This window comes from Pituophis catenifer, unplaced genomic scaffold (genome assembly GCF_029215685.1).
Source record: "Pituophis catenifer annectens isolate HBS135680 unplaced genomic scaffold, rPitCat1.0.hap2 SCAF_14, whole genome shotgun sequence".
Taxonomy (NCBI): Eukaryota; Metazoa; Chordata; class Lepidosauria; order Squamata; family Colubridae; genus Pituophis; species Pituophis catenifer.
This window is the reverse complement of record NW_027256894.1, coordinates 23213382-23228024: the sequence shown is the minus strand read 5'-3', so window position 1 is coordinate 23228024 and position 14643 is coordinate 23213382. Positions and strand designations below refer to the sequence as shown.

Genomic DNA, 14643 nt, shown 5'->3' with positions numbered 1-14643 from the left:
TGGGAGTTGAAGTCCACACGTCTTAAAGTTGCTAAGGTTGAGAAACACTGGCTTACGCTGCAGTTTTCAAATGTGTAGGCTCAAAATCCCAGTCTCCTCACAAAGGACGGAAGAGAATAAAATTGGTCCTGGCAGTGCAGAGCTTGGTCATTACTTCTTCTTCCTTTACAGTGTGACACTTGAGAATGAGATGGTTGGACAGTTTACACAACAATACTTGTTTTCACTTCTTTTTACTCACCTGGGGGATCCATTTACACTGTCCTTTCTTGACCTTCCAGCGGTGCTGCTTAATTAGGCTTGTAATTCTGTCCTTGCTTAGCATTTTCTCAACCACTTCCAAACGGCCAAGGAGGCACTGAGCGCTGCCACGGTTCAAGCCGCAGAAAAGGCTGCCTCCAGCATGAAGGATTTTGCTCAGAAGAGCTTTCGCCTCTCGATGGACATCAACCTGAAAGCTCCCGTCATCCTGATCCCTCAGTCTTCCGTGTCCAACAATGTATTGATAGCCGATCTTGGCTTAATCAGAGTTTGGAACGAATTCACCCTGGTCTCTGGGGAGAAGAAGACGCCTCCTCCGGTGATTGACAAGATGGATATCCAACTCACCCAGTTGAAGATCTCCAGGTATGTCTGTTGTGAGCTCTTTCCCCTCGAGGTCAGCAGACAGATGGCTGCCCATGGCAGGCTTTCCTTGCCTGTTGCTGTGGGGTTTCTCCTGGCAGTGGGAACACCTTTCTGCAGCAGAGAAGCCATTACTTGAAGGCTTGACAAGAGACCCTGCACAGCTCTGTGAGAAGGTCTGAAGCTTTAGCCGTCTTCCGCCACCTTTGGTTATGAATGCAAGCATAAACCAGTGTGTAAATGGCAGTTCTAAGCAAACCATCTTGCTTTTTCCCCCCATCAGGCACCGGGAGGGCTTCCGAAGGGCTTAGTCAGGGTAGGGCCCCCGTAATGAGCTAAATTGTGTTGGGGCAAAGCAGAAAGCAGAAACCAAAGCAGACTTTCCCCCAGTGAACCTCCATGGAAAAGCCCCTGTGGCAGAACAGGATTAGAACAGGGGTTGTCCAAACCTTGGCAACTTTAAGACTTGTGGGCTTTAACTCCCAGAATTCCCCAGCCAGCATCCCAAGTAAGTGAGCTTTAGGCCTTGGAGGGCTATTCCCAGTGACGCCATGCGCTGCCGGCAGCAGGGGCTGGTTTACTCAGAGGGCCACCTTGTGACTTTCCATTCCCGTTTAATTTGTAGGACGATGGTGGGCAACAGACCTCAGCCAGAGACCGAAATTTTGCAGCCAGTCAATCTACAGCTGTCAGTTCAGAGGAACTTGGCCTCTGATTGGTATCTGCAGATTCCAGGGATCGCCATCCAAGGAGACTTAAAGGCCATGCTGGTAAGGTCACAAAAAGCCCAGAGAGCCATGATCTCTGGGGAGATAAGCTGTGGATTATAATTATCACTTGGGTTCTGATAGAGGTTACATTGATTTTGCCCTTGAAGAGGGCTTTGATTTTCCAGTTAGGCTTATCTCCACTTACAACTTTTTTACATAAGATTTTTTTTCCCCTTCTGGCTGGAAGGATTCCTGCCCGTTTTGAACAGAATAGAAAACCAACAATTTCTGCCTTTTTTGACAATGCCGCAATCACTCTGTGTGTATATGTTTGCTACTAGCTAATTCATGCAGACCCATCAGAGTGACAGGCAGGTATTTCCTACCTATGCTGGCAATGAAATGCATTCCCCCCCTCCCCCCGGAGTCTGCAATTTGGCCTTTGGAGGTGTTTTAATAAACCCTTGTGGGAAGGTCTTGTGCTGGCCTAAGATTGATCTTTACTATTTGCATAAGGTGGGGTGGGGGGTGGGGAGGAAGCCAAAATGGGTGGCGTTGCCGGAGGAAAGCAGTTTAATAATAGATTCTTCTCTTTGCAGATCTCACTCAGTCAGGACGACTTGACTTTGCTCATGAACATTTTGCTAGAGAATCTCAGTGAAGCTGCTGCAGATCCCAAAGTCACACACTCCACCTTGCCAGATGCTCAGAAGTTTAAAAAGCCCAAAGCTGAAGCTGTGGCTGGCCTTGATGAAGGTACGTCTTTCCCCGAAGCGGAGCATTTAATTCAAAGAGTTGCAAAATGCATCATTTGGTTGTTACCACCATCAGGACAAAAGAGTACCTGGGAAGTACTGGGGAAAACAAGTTTGGGGTGTTAGCTAGAAACCTGGAGACTTTGGAGGTGAAAATGGCCGGGTGATTTTGGGCCAGCCACTCTCTCCCAGCCAGACGACCTCACAGGGTTGTCATTATGTATAAGAGAAGAGAACGTTATAATGGGTTCTTTATAATTCCCCTTGAATTATAATTTGAATTCCCCTTGAATTCAGCAAAAGGTAAAGGGGGAATAAAAAGAAATGGCATCACATTGTATGCTGGTCTTTGGCTCTAATGAAGTCTCCATTTGTGAAACAGGATCAAAGGGGGCTGGTGTTGAATGGAAGGTCATGCTCTCAACTGCCAGTCTTCAGGCAAGCCATGGACATGGCTTCTTTCTCGTTTCTCAATCACCCAGGAACCCCTGAGATTCCTGCAGGCGAAGCATCTGGGGAAGCCCAGCTGAAGAAAAGTGTGGCCGTCATGTTTCACATCAACTTTGAATCGCTCTCCGTCGTTCTCTACAATGCTGATAAGAACCAGGTTGGTCACAAGACAAGATTCTTGAAAGCCAGTTTCCTTGGCACCCCGAGATAGAATGTTAAAAAAAAAGATCACAGGCCAACTAGATCAGGGTGGTCCAAAAATGGAGAGTTTGTTCCAAAAACATGTGAAATTTAATCTTTGAGTTTGTTAGCCATTTGTATGTGCCCCTTCATATATGTGCGCGCATGTGCATGCACACACACACACACATGTTGTTGATCAGGCCTCCAGCCTTCCCTGCCCCATTCCAATTCCTGGCCCCCTCTCCCTTCTGATATTTTGGGGGCTTTCTCCATTGACAACCTGGGCATCACGATGTCAAAGTCTGAAAACGTTTTTCTTGAGAGAGAGATTTCTTCTATGTGAATTGAATTTGGTTGTTTTAATAGAAAAAAGTTCTCCATCCGTGTTCTTTCTCTGTTCGGATAGATAGTCCAAACTAGGAGAAGTGTCGAGTCTCTGAGCTGTGAGACTTCACCCCTTTATCTCGGCCATTTTTATATCTCATAGAAATCTCAGCTTTCGCTTCACAACAGCCACTTGCGCCTTGGAGAACTCCGGCTGCATTTCATGAGATCATCAGGACAAATGTTTTCGGACGGCTCTCTGGATGTCAGCACTAAGATGGAAACATGCACCTTGGATGATCTCAGAGAAGGGGTCGAGAAAGCATCTGCAAGGTCAGCTATCCAGCAGTCCTTTGAAAACACCACCTCTCGGCCATGAATGCCTCGGTACTTTGCTTAACATACGTGGTCAGCCGTGAAAAAATCTACCTCTTGTACAGAGGCGGTTTGGAATTTGTTTGAAGGTCTGTTGAATCCGAGGCCTTGCAGATGGTGGCCTTCTCATTAGAAATTCTAGGAATCAGGGTAATTGGAGGATACAAAACTGGATTAATCCATTCCAAGTTCTTCCCCCATAAATTCAACCATCTCATCTATGAATGCATTTCTGTTTTGCAGAATGCTAGCCAGAAAGGACGGTAAAGATGATATTGTCATGATTGATATCAACTACAAGCAAGATAAAAACGGGACCGACATCGTAGCTGTCTTGGATCAGCTGTATTTGTGTGCCAGCATGGAGTTCTTGCTGACAGTGGCCGACTTCTTCATTCAGTCCCTGCCTGCAGCCAAACCGGTGGAAAGGCCGGCCCAGTTCGCATTGAAGCCAGCTTCCCAGGGAAAGCCTAAGCCCAAGAAAGGTCAGCAGGCGGAAGGAGTTCTGCACAGCCGCTCTGAATATCCTTAATCCTTACTCACTGGGCAGTTTTGCACTCTTAAGGCCACTGGCCTTATTTTCAGTTTAGGATGTGTTGCTCCATGGTCAGAGCAGAGATGCCAAGGCAGGGACTTAAGCGCAGGATCGCTTATTTTTATTAGCCATAGTGATGATGGTGTATGCTATTACTCTGTTGTGATAACCATGGTTCATTGAGCCATGAACTGAATTTAAACTTTTACAGCTGCAGCTGCGCGATCAAACATGTCAGTCGTAGCTCACATCATGGATCCAGAAATTGTGTTTGTGGCCAATTTGACCAAGGCCGATGCACCCGCCTTGGCAGCTTCCTTCCAGTGCAGCTTCATGCTGTCGGGGGGCTCCGAGGCGCAGCAGATGACCGCTCGGGTCCTGGACCTCAGGGTGCTGGCCTGCCCCTTCCTCCGGGGGACAGCAAAGAAGAACGTCACCACGGTGAGCCCCTTGCTGGGATCTTCCCCTTTGCAGGGGGCTTCTTTCCTGCCAGTAGGAAGCGGGCATTGACCCCAATACTTTGCTGGTGTTCTTTTAGGTGGTGCATCCATGCTCTTTAACTGTGGAAGCCACAATGGATACTTCTGGAGTGCAAAGCGTGGATGTGAACATGGACACCTTGATTGTGAAAGTTAGTAACAGATTGCTCACCCTGATGCTTAGGTGCCTGTCTAAAAAAATCTGTGGCTGAGCTGAGATCTACAGTGTGTAGAGTCCCTGGAACTATTCACTTCATTCCTTCCTCATCCCATAATGAACCTTCATTCACTAATCCACTATTCCAGGGAGGATCCCTGCAATACACATACAGTCCTGAGCTTCTGCCTTCTGATCCTCCACAGTAAAAATATTGGTTTGATTTTATCAGGAATAATCTCACCATCACTCTGAATTTATATGTAAATAGCAGCTCTTCAATGCAAGCTGATAGGTTGAAAGCCCTTGATTTAACCCAGACATTGACTCTGAAGGCAGGATCCGGTGGCTGGGGAATTGGGGGGGTTGAAGTCTACACCTCTGAAAGTTGTCAAGTTTGAGAAACACTGATCTCCAATTACTGCATGCATTATAAGTGAAGCGCTCAGCTCTAGTATCCTTTTTCATTTTTAAGGTGTCACCAATAATTCTCAACACTGTCATGACTATCCTGGCTGCTATGAAGCGACAGACCAAGGAGGAAGAATCTGGAGGGACCCTTTGTAATCCTGTGGACCTCTGGAGCATCAGATCTGTGGACGAGTGCCAGAGTTGGTTCCTGGGCGTCGACATGGCCACAGAAGCCACAGAAGCCTTGCTAGCCAGCGAGCAGAGTGAAAAAAAGGAACATTTTGAGGTGGTGGTGAAATCGGTTCAGGTCACCCTGGAGTGCGGCTTGGGACATCGTACCGTCCCTTTACTGTTAGCAGAATCTGCATTTTCTGGAACCGTAAAAAATTGGTCTTCTCTCATGTCAGCCCGAGCTGATGTGACGCTGGAGGTGCGTAAATAGGGTCCATGCCTTGACCTTCTGATAGGTCTCCATGCCTCTTGAGTTGGGTTTTGTTAGTCGGGAGGAGAAAGCTCTGCGTGCTTCAGCTTTGTGTTCCATCCTGCACCCCAGGTGAATTATTACAACGAAACCCATGCTCTCTGGGAACCTCTGATAGAACAAGTGGATAGAGAAGGACATCGCTGGAACTTAAAATTGGAAGTAAGCAAGCATTTAATGTTCCTTTTTGGCCATTTGTTTTCTGTGCATGATAAAAATGCAAAGTGTATTTTTATCATGCTTTGGGGAAACTGGTGGTCTGGAACTTCATTAGGCAGGGGGCAGCCTCATTTAGTTTCAGTTGGTCCTCTGTCTCCCAGATGAATAGCTTTTCAGGACCAGTTACAGAATTAATATTAATTCAGTGCAAGCAATTATGCAAATGTTTTCTCTAATGTTTGAATAGCTGAAGAAAATGTATTGTTCCGCATTATATTTAATACTAAAACACCACATATTAAATGTATTTAAGCCAGTGCTTCCCAAACTTTTTTCTTCATCACCCAAAACCACTAATCAAAAAGTCCTTTTTACACATTGTAATTAAAACACCAACTGCACAGAAAAACATATGGGTTTTTCTGTGCAGAAAAAAGAAAAACCACTTTTACGCAATTCGGGTAATTTACTTGAGTTTAGGAAATACTGATTGGGAACTTCTAAAGAAGAATTTGCTTCCCTTTAAATTCACCTTTGTCTCATCTTGCTATTTTTCTTCTTATAAGATTAAAGGAACGCTTTGTCTGCATTCATAGCTCTTCCTTTTATTTTGGGGAAATAAGTTCACAATTTGGGTATCATGCTGCCTTTATTCTAGACATTCATAGACCAAAGGACGAATTACTGTCCAAATTTGGGACGCCACATCGGGCCTTCCCTGGGATTCAGATGGGCCTTTATTGGACTTTCTCCTTTTCCTCCTTAGATGAAGACAAACCCCGAGCAGGACAGAGGTCTGTTGCCAGGAGACGACTTTATCATTCTACCTGAACCCCAGCAGCTGATCTCTATCTCTTCAAAAGACACCATGAATATAACCATATCCAAATGTTGCTTAACTGTCCTTAATAATCTAGCCAAGGTAAGTTTGATGAGATAGGAGAACGAACCCTTCCCCTCCTACGGTTTGGATAGAATTCTCCCATGTTTTAATTTCTTTGATTGGCATTTCACCCCCGTTCTTCAAGTAGTAAACATGGGCTTTGTTGTTAGGGCTTCTCGGAAGGAACCGCTTCCACTTACGACACTACTTTGAAAGACCGGGCTCCCTTCACGGTCAGAAACGCTCTGGGAATCCCTGTCAGTATCCACACCTGCAGAGGCCTCCAGGTTGTGGGGTTCCCTAAAAGTGATAGCATTCAGGGGGTCGGACTTGGTCAGAGCTTAGAACTGGAATATGCCACCTCGGAGTCTCTGGACAGAAGAAGGCTTAGCATCCTACGTCGCCAAGACAGCTGTCTGCTAACTCTGAGCTTCGGTAAGGTGCTGCAGCTATTCATTGCTATAATGGTATATTCTCTTTCTTCATCCTTTTTTCCATTTTATTTTTTTCACTCTTAAGCAATTTTTATGCTTAGTGTATTTGTTAAGCGCTGGAGAAATCAGGAGCTTCAGGCAGTTCAAATGAATATAAAGATTGATTGCACTCTTAAGCTTCCTACAAAAACCTGAGCTACTAACAGTCAAGGGAAATGAGCGGGAGTTAAGGAAGCATTTAAGGGTGGGCTGAACGTAGCTCTCTTGCGGACGGGCTGGGACTCATCAAACTTCTTACGCATTTGACCCCTCCCTCTGGCTCAGCCTGGTCATCTCCTACATCTGTGTTATAATTTGTGGGGTTTCCCCCTTTTTCTGTTATTTTTAAAAAAGGAATAATCAGTCAAATAACACTGAGCTTTAGGAAGGTGAACAAAGCATTTCCAAATGATCGAGAATGATTTTCAGACAATTTTTTAAATGCTTCCTTTGGTTTATCACAGTTCTGTGACAATAAATATTTTATTTTCCTTATAAGCAGATCAGGTTATGTACAGTAGCTGTAAGCTTCTGGAGCCTGAATTATAATTGAGTTGTAAACTGGTTTTATTTTTTGCAAGAAACAAAGGTGAAGGGATAACATAAGGAAAATTGCTTTGATGCAAAACAGGGCCTGAAGGCTACAGTGAGGTCTCAGCTGTTCCCATAGCCAAGCCAGGGCGGAGGCTCCACAGTGTGAGAGCGCCCCAGAGCAGCTCCTCCAACTCGGTCGTGGTGCAGATAGATGCAGAAGAAGGGAACAAAGTGATCACCCTGCGCTCCCCTCTCCAGGTAAATCCTGTGTTGTGATTCTGCTTCGGGGTGTGAAGCCTTGCACACGTTGAGCGTGCGGTGAAAAAGTGGTGCTTTCCTGCAGCCCCGATCCCAGGTGGAAAACCACACCCTACTGGCAGGCAAGGGTACTGTATAGAATCAGGGAGAAAATCCCATTCCCTTCTAGCACTGATGATCTTCCCTAGTCAGGTCATGAAATGTCTGCAAGAAAACCACCAAGCTTAGAGACCATCAAGAACTCTACAATTCAACCCCGAACGACAGAAATTCTCTTCTATTGGAACCATTAATCTTTTCACGTATTATTCATGTTCTATTTTCCATTTCAGATTAAAAACCACTTCTCTGTCCCGTTTATAATCTACAAATTTGTTAAGGATATTAAACAGCTGAAGTCTTTAGGTGTGTCTCTTCCAGAAGAGGAATTTCATGTTCCATTAGATTCGTATCGGTAAATATTTCACTTATTCAGATACTTAAGCAGTTCTATTTATTGCAAAGGATTCCGAGGATTTGCGCTGTTTTTTCCTCCAATGTCTTCTGCTTTCTGTGATTGGCTTATTAGATGTCAGCTGTTTGTTCAGCCAACGGGCATCTTAAAAGGACAATATGAGCCATCCACAACCTACATATCTTGGCAAGAAGAACTGCACAGGAGTAGCGAAGTTACCTGTATGCTTCAATGCCCGGCCACCGATACTAGTTTCCTGCCACTCCGCTTGAAAGCCACGGCCGTGCCTGATGAGCTCAATTTCATCGCAACTCACAAGGAGAACTGGGAGCCGGCCTACATTATTCATTTCTACCCCACACTTACCCTGCAGAATCTTCTACCTTACTCTTTGCAGTACATCCTCGAGGTACGTTAGTCAAGAGGGGCTGTGATGCAACTCAAAAAGGCCCAGGGGATTTCAGCATTCAGTACATTCCTCCCCCCCCCCTTTTTTTTTTTGCAACACATCAATTTGTCTTTCTTCCACTCTAACTCTACTTAGTGATACTTAACTTTGCCCCGACTGCTTTTAGCTCTCTCCATCCTCTTGAAAGGGAAATCGTTTTTAGAAGCATTTTAAACATATGGTGATGAACTGGAGAGCATATTATTTTCCTTTAAAAAGCAAAAAAGGCCCAAGTTCAGTGTATCCTAGGATACAGGTAGCACCTGTAAGCAGTCTGAGTGAGTGCACAAGAAGGAATTCCTGAGCTGTTGTGTCTGAGGCAAGTGTAGACTGTCTAGTCCAGGGATCTCCAACCTTGGCAACTTTACAAGCGCCTGCTGGCTGTGGAATTCTGGGGTTTGAAGTCCACAAGTTGTAAGTTGCCAAGGTTGGAGACCCCTGGTCTAGTCCACTGTTTCTCAGCAACTTTCAGAGGTGTGGACTTCAACTCCCAGAGTTCCCCCCACCAGCGTGGAAACTGAAGTCTACACCTCTGAGAGTTGCTGAGGTTGAGAAAGGCTGGTCTAGCTGAACTGGAGCATCTCCGCTAGGAATTGTGCCATGCTCTCGAAATTCTGCCATGATGGATGATGGAGAATTGCTGTTCCCGTTTGTTTTTCATATTCTTGCCTGGAGAAATTATGGTCATTTTTTACTTCCACACTGTTCCAGACAGATGGTGTCCCCAAGTTGCTTTTACAATATTTGAATTGTGCATTGCAAACATGAAGGGCCTAATTCTGTCTCAGTGTCCCAAGAAGACACTTTCCATCCACATCAGCCCCGCCTGGTTCTGCTCCTATTCTCAGGCCCTTAACGGTTTCCAATGCTCTTCGCAGGGCACAGCCAAGGCCCATGAGCTGCATGAAGGAAGCGCTGCTGATGTTCTTCACTCGAGAATCAGCGGGGAGGTCATGGAGCTGATCCTGCTCAAATATCAGGGCCGAGACTGGAGCGGGCGCTTTCGTGTCCATGAGGCACTGCCGGAGTTCTTCCCAGTCTGCTTCACCTCACATTCTGCAGAAGTGGCTACGATGGATCTTTACCTTCACGTCAGGAAGGACAGCACCCACACCACCCTCTCGGTGTATAGTCCCTACTGGATCATCAATAAGACTTCCCGCGTCCTCCAGTACCGCGCCGAGGACGTTCACGTGAAACACCCAGCAGACTTTCGAGACACTGTCTTATTCTCCTTCAAGAAAAAGAACATTTTCAGTAAAAACAAGGTATGAGGCCAAGCTTCTGTCCAACCTGCCTGAAGAAGCTCCGGTGATTTTCACTAATACCGTCTTCTGCAATTTGGAAAGGTTGGGCTCAGCCTGCTTATAAAAATAGCCTCTTTCCTTTGGCTAATAGCCCACTCTTTTTGAGGAAGCTCCAATATATTTAATCAGCCTAGTATTGATTCACCCTCTAGACAGTGCTGGACTAAATGTTTCCTAATTAATTTTATAGCTTTTTTTTTTCTTATTTGGTTTTTCTGATTCGCACTTTATTGCAGATTTCCCCCTCATTTTTCTTAATAGGAAATGAGCAATTTGAATGCTGCTTTGAATGGATCTCAATTTTCTTTGTTTATGCCTGCAGCTATCCGAGTATAGATCCAGTCTCTCTCCCTCACTGCCACCTCAGCGGTGAATTAACATTTTTGTCGCTATCTTTTCGGGTGGTCAAGAATGTGTGAGATCTGATTTCTTGCGATTTTCTATACTTACCTTCCTAACAGTCACCCCTTGTGACTTGTTGCTGGAAACCTGAAGCATAATTGTAGCTTCTTGATATTAGGAACGGACCTCTCTGATTTTCAGAAAGAAGCTCTTTGTTTTCTGTCCTCCAAATTCTCCCTTTTTAATCTAGATCCAGCTGTGCATCTCCACCAGTACTTGGTCAAGCAGTTTCTCCCTGGATACAGTGGGAAATTCTGGGTGTGTGAAGTGTCCAGCCGGCAACATGGATTTTCTGGTACTGTTGGATTTCTGCACTTGCTTCCTGCTTTGACAAATTGCTCTTGTTTGTTCCAGCCGTAGGTATCCAAACCCCTTATCCTGGTCTCCTCTCAGTGGAAGGGATGGGATGGGATGGGGTGATCCTTGGTCAGGGGAATCAGATTCCCTCATCCAAAGCCATCCCTTAGATCAGCACAAGCCAAAACTTTCCTAAACCATGTTAAAAAACACATTCTGCTGAGTTTTCTTGAAATATAAATGATAATATCATTCTGCAGGTTGGCGTTACTATTCAAATGAGCAGCTTCAACCTGACTCGGATCGTCACTCTGACGCCATTCTATACCATAACAAACACCTCTTCCTTGGAGCTGGAATTTGGAGAAATAGGAGCTGATGGATCGTTTCCTACTAATAAATGGAATTACTTCTCACCCTCAGAGGTAAGAGCATTGGGAGACTGAGTTTGTCAGTTTAGCTGGCTTGCTCTCATGTCGTGTTTTCTGAAACAAGAGTTAAGAGTTTCTAGTTGCAAAACATAGTTGCGATGTTAGCAGTTCAGTGGCCAGCAGCATGACTTGGAAGGAGCTCTCTTGTTAAAAATGATCATTGCTTATTATTGCTCTCTGATTTAATCCGATCCGTTGGGACACTAAAGCAGCACATTCAGACAGAGATCAAAGTGGTAATAATTGAGCACCAAACTTTACAACCTTCCTCTACAGCTAATGTGGAATCTCTAGAGGGCACCAGGTTGGAGAACATGCCAACTCCAACTTCTTACAAGACATTAATCAAAACAATTGGCCCACTTATTTCTTTATCTACACCTGTTCCCCTTTTTCCTGCTAGTGTGTTGCGTTTTGGCCTGAAAGTCCATCTGGCAAGCTGTGCGTCAGAGTGAGCGGCTCCGAGCAAGTCTCCAAGTCCTTCTTCTACAACCGACAGGACAAGGGAACGTTGCTGAGCCTGGAAAAAATGGTAAGATTGCAAGTACGCTTGTTCTTCTCTTTTAAGGCTCTGAAAGCAACCTGGGGTCCTGGCATGCCTGTCCCCCCGACCTTGCAGGTGGGGCTCATGGTCAAGAGCAACAGCAGGAGGGAGCTTCCTGCCACTTCTGGAGCTGCAGTGAAACTGCCAAGATGCTGCAGGCATCACTTCTGTTCCTTCCCATAGAATACGGGTATCCTGGTGAACGTCAGCGTGGCTGAGCATTCCATAGTTATCAACTTCTCCGATTATTACGAGGGGGCTGCCCCTGCATTGGTCATTAATCAGACTTCGTGGGCGACTCTGAAGTACCAGCAGAGGTAGGTGGGAAGGCACCCATGTCTTGAGCGAGAGGCGCTGCTGTTGTAGAGCACGAGGCATCACAGGAGTTTCCCATGGGTGTTTTTTAATCCATACAGCGGCCTGCAGGAAGTGATGGAACTGAAGCCGAAGGAAGTTAGATTGTTCGTTTGGGCAGATCCTACAGGGATAAGAAAATTAAGTTGGAACTATGCACAAAACACCGGTGAACTCGATCTTCTCAAGGTAATCTGTATCTTTAACAAACCCTGTCAATCTAGCACTCTCAGTCTTTATATGCTCCTTCCTTCCTTCCTTCCTTCCTTCCTTCCTTCCTTCCTTCCTTCCTTCCTTCCTTCCTTCCTTCCTTCCCTCCCTCCCTCCCTCCCTCCCTCCCTCCCTCCCTCCCTCTGGAAATAGCATTTAATTTTTGAATCCTAAAGCTTCCTGCTCAATATATTTATTTGGGCAGCTCATTATTTTAGAGCCTAGCAGCCCCTTTTCAGCAATATTTGTGTTACTGTCTTCAATCCCTTTTCCTTGCTAATCAGCCAATGACTATTTTTAAAGCTAAATTAAAGGATTCACTATTTTAACAAAAGCGTATGCAAAGGGTTTCTATTTTGCTGCTTACCATCCTTCCCCTTGCTTCTTCTTTCCTGCCCATTTAGGACGAGTGTGGTCAGTTTCCGTACAATGCCAACACCCCCATCCACTGGGTCTCTTTCCTGGATGGGCGGCAGAGGGTCCTGGTGTTCACGGAGGACGTGGCTTTGGTGTCCAAAGCAAGGCAGGCTGAGGAGATGGAGCAGCCTGACCAGGAAATAAGCATCGCTCTTCAGGGCCTCGGCCTTTCACTGGTCAACAACAACAGGAAACAGGAGATCTCTTACATAGGCATCACCAGGTAACGTTGGTTGGCAGGGTGTGTGTGCAGGTAATGCTTTCAGTGCAAAGCGTTAGTTGGTCATATTTCCCTAATCAAATGCCCATTTTGGATTCCTTTAACATAAAAAAAGCTGCTGAAGACAGATTTGGGAGGTTTTTCTTTGACTCTTAAGTGACATTCAGTCTCGGTCACATTGCGGAGAAGCAGCAGCCTCACCAATTTAGAAATTAAATAATTAAGAGATATTTCCTTTAGCGGCGTACAATATATTTCCCTGTAAGGATTTTGTTTCTGATTCTCCCTTTACTTTTTGCAGTTCAGGCATTGTCTGGGAACTGAAACCAAAGCAAAGGTGGAAGCCCTTTAATCAGAAGCACATCAACCTCTTGGAACAGGCTTATCAAAGGCATCTCTCTGTGCAGAACACGGAGCCTTCCGGCTGGATGAAGATCAACAACAATTTTGAGGTAGGCTGGAGCCACAGAGGAAGGTCAAACCCTCCAAATGGCAGGAATACAGCTGAGCCTAAGATGCTTGGCAAAACCTCTTCTTTGTGACTCTCCGCTCCCTTCCAGAAGTGAGAAACTCCTCCAGCCGGTTCTTGAGTTGTGGGGTCCTTGGTGCTCTCTGAGCTTGGTGGTCTCCTTGCAGACATTTCACTACCAGACTAGGCAACACCATCAGTGCTAGGCTAATGCTAGTTCTTGAGTACATGGCAGGGCATTTGAGCGTTGAGAAACACTCTAGCATATTTCGGCATTTAAGGTTTGTTGAGTAGTATCGAATCAAGTTTATTGAAATTTGAGCTCCTGAACAATACCTGACTTTGGGCCTTGAAGACAAGCAAAATAGTCCACAGCTATTCAAAGTGTAGTTTTCAGTGGGGCAAGGGGCAATACTGTGTGTTTGTCACTGTTGTTGTGTTTGTAACAAGTGACAAACACAACAACCGGGATACAGTTGGAGAGGAAGAAGATTTTCACTGTTTCTCAGGAGTTGCATTTTGGTCTGAAATGTCCCTGTATCTCAGGGTGTGAAGTGAGGGGCAGCTCACATAATAGCAGCTCTGTAGCTCTACTTTCTATTTCCAGATAAACTTCGATAAGGTGCCAATGGAAATGCGCCTTCCATTCAAATGCATAATCAAGCGAGACTTTCTGTCGGCCATCCAAATTGAATTCAAGCAGTCAGCACATCAGAAGAGCTTACGGGCTCAGTTATACTGGCTTCAGGTAGGTTCCTTTGCTCTTAGAGAAGGCTAATCTCTCCCCAGGGATTAAGAGGCTGGGCTTCTTAAAAATGATCACCCCAAGGTCTGCCAGAGTCCCTTATCGCTGTATTTATCCAGGGTCGGCTCCTAGAAGTTCAGTTGGTGGTGTTCCTGAAAGGACAATAAAAATGTTACAGCCGTGTTTTGTAAGAAACATTAACGCGGCCGCGCGGGGGATTATGGGGGCGATGAGGCGCTCCCATGTGACACCTCTCCTGCGCGAGCTGCACTGGCTCCCAGTGGTCTTCCGGGTGCGCTTCAAGGTGTTGGTGACCACCTTTAAAGCGCTCCATGGCTTAGGGCCAGGGTACTTACGAGACCGCCTTCTGCCACCAATAGCCTCCCACCGGCCAGTACGCTCGCACAGAGTGGGCCTCCTCAGGGTGCCGTCCGCCAGACAATGTCGGCTGGCGACCCCCAGGGGGAGAGCCTTCTCTGTGGCGGCGCCCACCCTCTGGAACAACCTTCCCCCAGAGTTACGTATAATAACAGACCTCCGGATTTTTCGTCGGG

The 14643-nt window shown here is 45.9% G+C and overlaps 1 protein-coding gene across 2 annotated transcripts in view; it reads left to right on the top strand.

The window, feature by feature from the left end:
• The window catches only part of VPS13C (vacuolar protein sorting 13 homolog C), a 53132-nt gene that overhangs the window by 24726 nt on the left and 13763 nt on the right, over positions 1–14643 (top strand). For both annotated transcript variants that reach the window (XM_070953708.1, XM_070953709.1), the window contains 24 exons: positions 323–627; positions 1250–1394; positions 1934–2090; positions 2572–2696; positions 3210–3379; positions 3665–3906; positions 4168–4397; positions 4495–4587; positions 5068–5433; positions 5557–5646; positions 6410–6565; positions 6697–6961; positions 7631–7791; positions 8124–8245; positions 8360–8654; positions 9572–9961; positions 10593–10697; positions 10960–11124; positions 11534–11662; positions 11858–11991; positions 12091–12217; positions 12643–12878; positions 13177–13327; positions 13952–14092. In XM_070953708.1, the coding sequence (XP_070809809.1) occupies positions 323–627; positions 1250–1394; positions 1934–2090; positions 2572–2696; positions 3210–3379; positions 3665–3906; positions 4168–4397; positions 4495–4587; positions 5068–5433; positions 5557–5646; positions 6410–6565; positions 6697–6961; positions 7631–7791; positions 8124–8245; positions 8360–8654; positions 9572–9961; positions 10593–10697; positions 10960–11124; positions 11534–11662; positions 11858–11991; positions 12091–12217; positions 12643–12878; positions 13177–13327; positions 13952–14092 (4500 nt within the window). The remainder of the gene's footprint in view (positions 1–322; positions 628–1249; positions 1395–1933; positions 2091–2571; positions 2697–3209; positions 3380–3664; positions 3907–4167; positions 4398–4494; positions 4588–5067; positions 5434–5556; positions 5647–6409; positions 6566–6696; positions 6962–7630; positions 7792–8123; positions 8246–8359; positions 8655–9571; positions 9962–10592; positions 10698–10959; positions 11125–11533; positions 11663–11857; positions 11992–12090; positions 12218–12642; positions 12879–13176; positions 13328–13951; positions 14093–14643) is intronic.